Source organism: Henckelia pumila, chromosome 2 (assembly GCF_033568475.1).
Source record: "Henckelia pumila isolate YLH828 chromosome 2, ASM3356847v2, whole genome shotgun sequence".
NCBI lineage: Eukaryota > Viridiplantae > Streptophyta > Magnoliopsida > Lamiales > Gesneriaceae > Henckelia > Henckelia pumila.
Genome location: NC_133121.1, coordinates 15,078,207 through 15,085,009, shown reverse-complemented (window position 1 = coordinate 15,085,009; position 6,803 = coordinate 15,078,207). Strand labels below are relative to the sequence as shown.

The window sequence follows — 6,803 nt, the reverse complement described above, 5'->3', positions numbered from 1 at the left end:
CGATTCTTTCCGGGTATATTGCTTGAGCAACTTTCCCAAAGATTTTTGAAATTTCAATAAACTCATTTCTAATAAATAATTCAGAATTGTGAGTATTAGAAAGAGCATATGAAATTTGATAAGTAATAGAATATGATCTATTACCTTCCTTCATTAATTTTTTTACTTGAAGTTTTGATGCAACGTCAAGGCTCTACTAAAGTCTTTGTCAGCTAAATTGTAGGCTATTCTTGGATAAATAACTCCTACAATTTTTTCTGCACATAGATTTCCTGAGATCGTACCCATAACAGCATCTTAGATATTCCTCATTCTTTTATCACATACTACGATATCTATGAGTGAATCTATTCATTCTTTAAAATTTGCCTTGATCATTATTTGGATCGCTCCAATATGAATCCAAGACATCATTCTTGCTACCTCACTTTTCAGCTTTTGCAATTCCTCTCTTACTTATTCAAAAGGAATTAACTGCATCTCTATTTGATTACTTGTTAACTCCATAGGGATTGTCATTTCCCTTCTGGATACTTTGTAAATCAAATGATGTCTTCTTTGTCTAAGCCCTAGGTTGCCTAAGACTCTTTCTACTTATCATGCCGAAAATCCTTGGTACTTCTGTAATGTTGGATTTTCTCTCATAATCCTTTGAACCATATTATGAGATATCGTGGTTTGACTAAAAAAATCCAGCCAAACTCTCGTGTGTTTCATGCCGAAACACTTCTTCTTATTCTGATTCTGATTTATCTTCAGATTCATCTTGGCTAAACAATGTCTCTTCTTCGTATATACTTTCATCTGAGGGGATATCCTCAAATTGATATACTTGGACTAGATCTTGAAAAAAAACTGCATCATCTATATCTGGTGTTTCTTCAAAGAGTTTAACTCCCTTTTTCTCGTTTTCTGGACAGTTTGTAGATATATGTCCTCTTGATCCACATGTCCAGCAGTTGCAATCCTTGAAATTTTCACTTGCTCTCGTATGAGTTCTTCTGAAAGTTCTTCTAGATGATGTTCTTCCCCTGCCTTGTGATGAGTTTGTTGCTGGGGATATTCTTGTAGGTCCATTTCTTCTACCTGATCTATAAGATCTGGCCTTTTGTTTGGACCAAAATGTTCTTGGTTTCCAAGAACCTTTCATTCTTTTATTGTAGGGATTATTTCTTAATCTCTTCAGAGAGTATAAAATACCTAAGTCTCTTTAAGTTCTGTTGTAAAGAATCTATTTTAAATAGATTCATTTGTTTATGGGATTTCATACAAATGAAATCCTTCTGGTTCAAACTCTCGTTTGAATCCATGGTTTGTCTAAAATCTCTTCCTCAACAAAGAAAAGTATGATTAATTAATGAATAATATAAAGTCTGAATAAAATTACCTAGACTCTGATACCAATTTTTGAGTCTAAAGAATATATTATTTATAATTGTTAAAATATGGGTATTATAGACAATTTTTAGTTTGTGGGACATATTAAAGAAATTATTTTTTTAAATAAGGGGCATAATTAGAAACGAATAAAGTGTTAGTATATTTTTGGAAAAGTTAGGAAATTTTGAGGACGTATTTGGGTTTTATCCCAAGTTTTATAAATAAATAGTTTTTGAATTCATAATTTTTTTCATCTTAATAATTAATTTTCATATCTTTTCAGGTATGATGAATTAATTATTAATTAATTTAATTAAGCAACATTTAAAAATCTAGAACTGATAACTATTTAATCTAAAAATTTAAAATATAAGCAAAGATATGATTGAAGTTAAAATTATAGTTAGAGATATATAGTATTGAATATTCAAAAGAAATGATGTTATTAACAGTGATTTCTAATCTAAATCTAAAATTTTAAAAATGTAGAAAAAAAATATGATTGAATTTTAAAATATAGATAATTATAGTAGTGAAGATTCAAAATTAAATTATATTTTTGGAAAATAAAAAAATAATTTTAAAATTACAGATAAGGCGAAGAAATTAACGATAAGTATCAAAAAATTTTATATTATAGGTATTAATTTTCAATGTTAATTAGTTTTCATGTTAAATTAGTTTTTATGTTATTTTAGAACTTACACGATGAATTAAATATTCAAACGTTTAAGAGTCATGACTATGTCTTCTAAATATTTTTTTTAAAAAATAACTATCTAATCTAAAATTTTAAAAATACAAACAAAGATAGCGAGTGTAATTTTGGTAAATAAGATTATTTCTGATGGCTAAAAAAAGGAGACTATATAAAATGACTAAATTTATTTATTGACCCACATTTTTCTAAATGACCACTCACGTCTTTATCAAATTATCATGTATTCACACAATTATTTACTATATTCGGATTACATCTTTTAAAATTTTTAATAAAATTATTAGCTCTCTTCGGAATAAATTCTTTTAAACCAAATTATTTACTATATTCGGATTACATTTTTTAAATAAAATCTTACATGCATGAAATAAGTGATCTTGATTAATTATCAATTAGAGGAGCAAACAACCAATCTTCATTAATTATCAATTACAGCAAGTAAACTACCGAATTTAGTTGGTAATTTAGTTGAGAAAAATGGGTGGGTCATGAGAACAATGTGTGCTTCCCCATTTATTTTGGTTTTATTTATTACTATTAACTATCCAGATTTTATAGTGCTCCATTTTAATATTTAATTATTAATTATTAATTATAGAACATATAATGTTGATACAGGTTGAAGATAAAAGGTATTGATTGTTTTTGAGACGAATCTTAGGCTAAGATCTCACCCATCTTAGGTATGTTCTACCCTAGCTACTCTCCTCCTTCATCGTCATCCTCAACTCCTAAGCTCATCCACACCTCACCTCATCACCTTCCCACCTCCCTCTATCCTCACTCTTAGGCTCATCCTCAACTCCAACTCCCACTCCTCACCTCATGACCTTCCCACCTTCCTCAACTCCTCACTCTTAGGCTCATCCTCAACTCCAACTCCCACTCCAACATGCCTTGTCTCGACCACCTACCGCCAGGGGCGGAGCCAGGATCACGCAAGAGGGGGGGCCAACGAAGAAGAACTGAAAGTGTAAACATGATAAATTTTTGATTTTTTTTTTTAAAAATAGAGATATTATTAAATGAAAAAAAGAAAAACAAGAGAGTGGGAATAAGCTCAAACCTCTCTCAAGATCTAAACAATTAAATAAGTTTCGAGTGAGTTCTAATATAAGGAAGTTGCCGACATGATCAAAATGCTCAAATTGGATTTTTAATTGCAGCATCTCATGTTCTGAAAAGTTTTTTTGATAAAACTTAGTAGATAAAATGAGATTCATTGCATTCAATTTTCTGCTGGTTTATTTAACACTATCTATTCTATCTTTATCAATTAAATTACATTATGATTCATGAAAATAGTAAAAATACATTGTTATCTACAAATATTTTCGACCAATTATTCAACATATAGAAATAGTCAAACAAAAATAATCAAAAACGCAAAAATTAACAATGCTAATTTCATGTTTTACAATAAATTTTAGTATTTCTAACATTGATATCGAATGTGTTGTCCCATAATTAAATGAAACAAATATTTAAAACAAAAAAAAATAAATAGAAGAATTAAGAAATATATGCTCTCAAAAAACCAAAACCTAATTTTTTGAGAAAAAATGATTTAAAATACTCGATATAAAAAAAATACACAAAAAACCTGAAATCATTTACAAAATGCCCTTAAATATTTTTTTAAAGCAAAACGATCTTAAATCTTAATTGAGTGTTGTGTGTCACTGTGTTGGTCGTCCACTCGAAAGAGTCGAATAGAAAAAATAAATCAAATATCCCATAAAAAAATGGTTTGATCGCCACTTAAAATTAATTACTTTATTTTATTTGAGAAGCCAATTTATTATATATTAAAAAAAAATGAAGCACAACCCATTAAAATTTATTAAAAAAAATACCAAACAAAATCAATATATATATATATATATATATATATATATATATATATATATATATATATATATATAAACACACACACTAAATTTTTTTTTTTTTTTTTTGGGGGTGGGACGCCAAGCTCCCCTAAGGCACTATGTGCCTCCGCCTATGCCTACCGTCATGGGCCAATTTTATCGCTTAGACTTGGACCCGAATCTTGTTTCTTGGTCGTGGACTTCAATTGGGCCTAAACATGTGATGAGCCCATTCATAGGTATCAAATGCTTTAATGATTAATTCACTTAAAATTTCACATACATCCTTATAAAATTCAATATAATCTTGTTAGTTTGCTATTAATTTCAGGTTTCACGAACTATTCTGATTAATCTATATATGTTGTCGAAGTAATTCTGCATATCTCTCAAATGTCATTATATCATCTGTGTCGTCCACATTTTAATGACAATACGCATCATGCATTGTGATCGGTCCAAATGTTAAAATTTAATCACGTACATCACATGTGGAAAAAACACAGCGTGAGTAAATTAAAAAGAACAAATAATTTCTAAAAAATAATAATAATTATTATTCATGGAGATCGCGACGGAACCTACGCAATCTTTACTTTGTATCAAATCTTCACCACTTTCCAAGTATTTCTAATTTTAGATTATATTTTTAACCAAAAACATTGTAACATATTTGAATTTCTAAAATATTTCCTCAAAAATCTTCTCAACAAAACAAAAACAAACCCTTGGTGTTTTTTTATCTGGTATTCGAATATTCCGAGAATATGACCAATCTATTTTTTTATTTTTATGTTGTTTGATATATGAAACAAAATTAATCAGGATTTTAATTAAAAAAGGAGTAAATAGAAAAAGGCAAGAGGAATTGGATCCCCTATCTTTCCCGTTCGAAGATAAAGCGAGTGAATCTGCATGTCTTCTTATTCAAAAGTGGGAGCATTATTTTGATGTGTCCCCTTCCAAAAATAAAAATAAATAATAATATTAATTAATTAAATTCTTGAAACCATTAAAAAAATGAGATTTGGAATTGAAATTGAAATTGGATTATAGATGTCAAATCCATGAAATTTAAATTCAATTTTAGTGTTTGGTTAGAATTTAAAATATAATAGTGTGAATTGATACTATAAGATTTTAGATAAATGACATTTTGAAAAATTTGTAAAGAAGAGTACTTGAAATCTCTGAGTAAGTTAATTATATAAATATAATTTTTAAAATTTTAAACTCAAATGTTATGAAATATCAAGAAATTCGACCAATTTCATAATAATTAATGAAATCCCATCAAATATCAATCTCGTTTCAACATCTCATTTACCAAACACTAAAATAGTATTTGTAATTCCAAATCCCAAAAATATTAATTGCTACAAATTATTACTGATCATTGAAGTCAATTAAAAATAATGTAAATATATAGCGATTAAGCTAGCTACAAACATTCTGGAATAAAATATGTTTTTATTGTATACTTTTATTCCAAATTCATTATAATTTTCAATCAATCTGCAACGGATATCGATGGCTGCAACTATACATAATACATGCCATATATATATATATATATATATATATATATATATATATATATATATATATATATATATAACATGTACATATTACATAAGGTAAAAATTAATTGTCTAACTTAATTGTTTTCACCCTCCACATACGAATTAAATGTTTCACCAAAGAAACAAACCAATTAATTAAGCTGAACTAAAACATTAATCATTTAACAATTAATCTAAACACTTATATATTAAATCATACGAAATGTTTCACCAGAGAAACAAACCAATTAAGATGAACTAAAACATTAATCATTTAACAATCTAGCTAAACACTTATTAATGATCATATTTACATATCATAGCTAAACTTATAAACTACATGCACATTAATATATATATATATATATATACTAATTCAATAACACAAAACCTAGTGCATCTAGCTATAGCTTACTGTCATGACTCATGCATGCATGGAGCCAATTAATCTTATTTATATATTCTGCATGCTACTACAAATATATAAAACCCTTATGGTGCAGCTAGCTTAATTAATTAAACATCATGCATGCACGATTCAGGACACATTAGCCTGGTGATAAGGTTTGAGGAGTGGAATCAAGGAGCCACTCAAGTGGAGAGACATGACTTCATTAGTCGAACCGACCATCTTCCCGTTGATGAAAACCGCGGGTATAGGCCCGCTGAACCCCATCCTCATCAAGGCCTTCTCGATTTCTTTTCCCTCGGGATCGCGGTCTATTTCGTAGATGTTAGGTTTTACGTGGAGTTCTTGGAACAGTATCTGCACCGCGTAGCATAAGCAGCAACTGCTCTTGCTGAAGATCATGATACCGTTATCTGATGCCAGTTTTAGTATCTTCTCGGCCATCATCAACTGATATATCTTGGATCCGATCCGATCCGATCCGATCCGATCCGACCCGATTATTTTTTGTGTGTGAAGAGGATGAGCTACACTAGATAGAAGGGTTTGATAGAATATAATATTGCATGTGTTTGCTGCATGCTCTATTTATAAAGGAATTAAGATTGTGTACTAGAGTGCAGTGCTTTTTACCTTGAAAAGAATGTGAATGGTCTCTGCTAACTGGATCGGATGCCCCCAAAAACATCTTTAAAGGCACTTTTTCAAGAAAGACACTAAAGATATGTTTAGATACTACTGGATTCCAATTTCTAGAGCGAAACCATATGGCGATCGAACAATGGGAAAATTGTTTTTTTGGTCCTGTATATTTGTCACTTTTCGATTTCAGTCCTTTATATTTTCAGATTTCAGTTTTA

General features: G+C 29.2%; 1 protein-coding gene across 1 annotated transcript; it reads right to left on the bottom strand.

Moving 5' to 3' along the window:
* Positions 1–5,790: 5,790 nt before the first annotated feature.
* LOC140885001 (monothiol glutaredoxin-S11-like) lies at positions 5,791–6,480 on the bottom strand. The gene has a single exon (XM_073291912.1). It carries the CDS (start codon positions 6,388–6,390, stop codon positions 6,073–6,075), a length of 318 nt encoding a protein of 105 aa, XP_073148013.1. The 5' UTR covers positions 6,391–6,480; the 3' UTR covers positions 5,791–6,072.
* Positions 6,481–6,803: the final 323 nt, after the last annotated feature.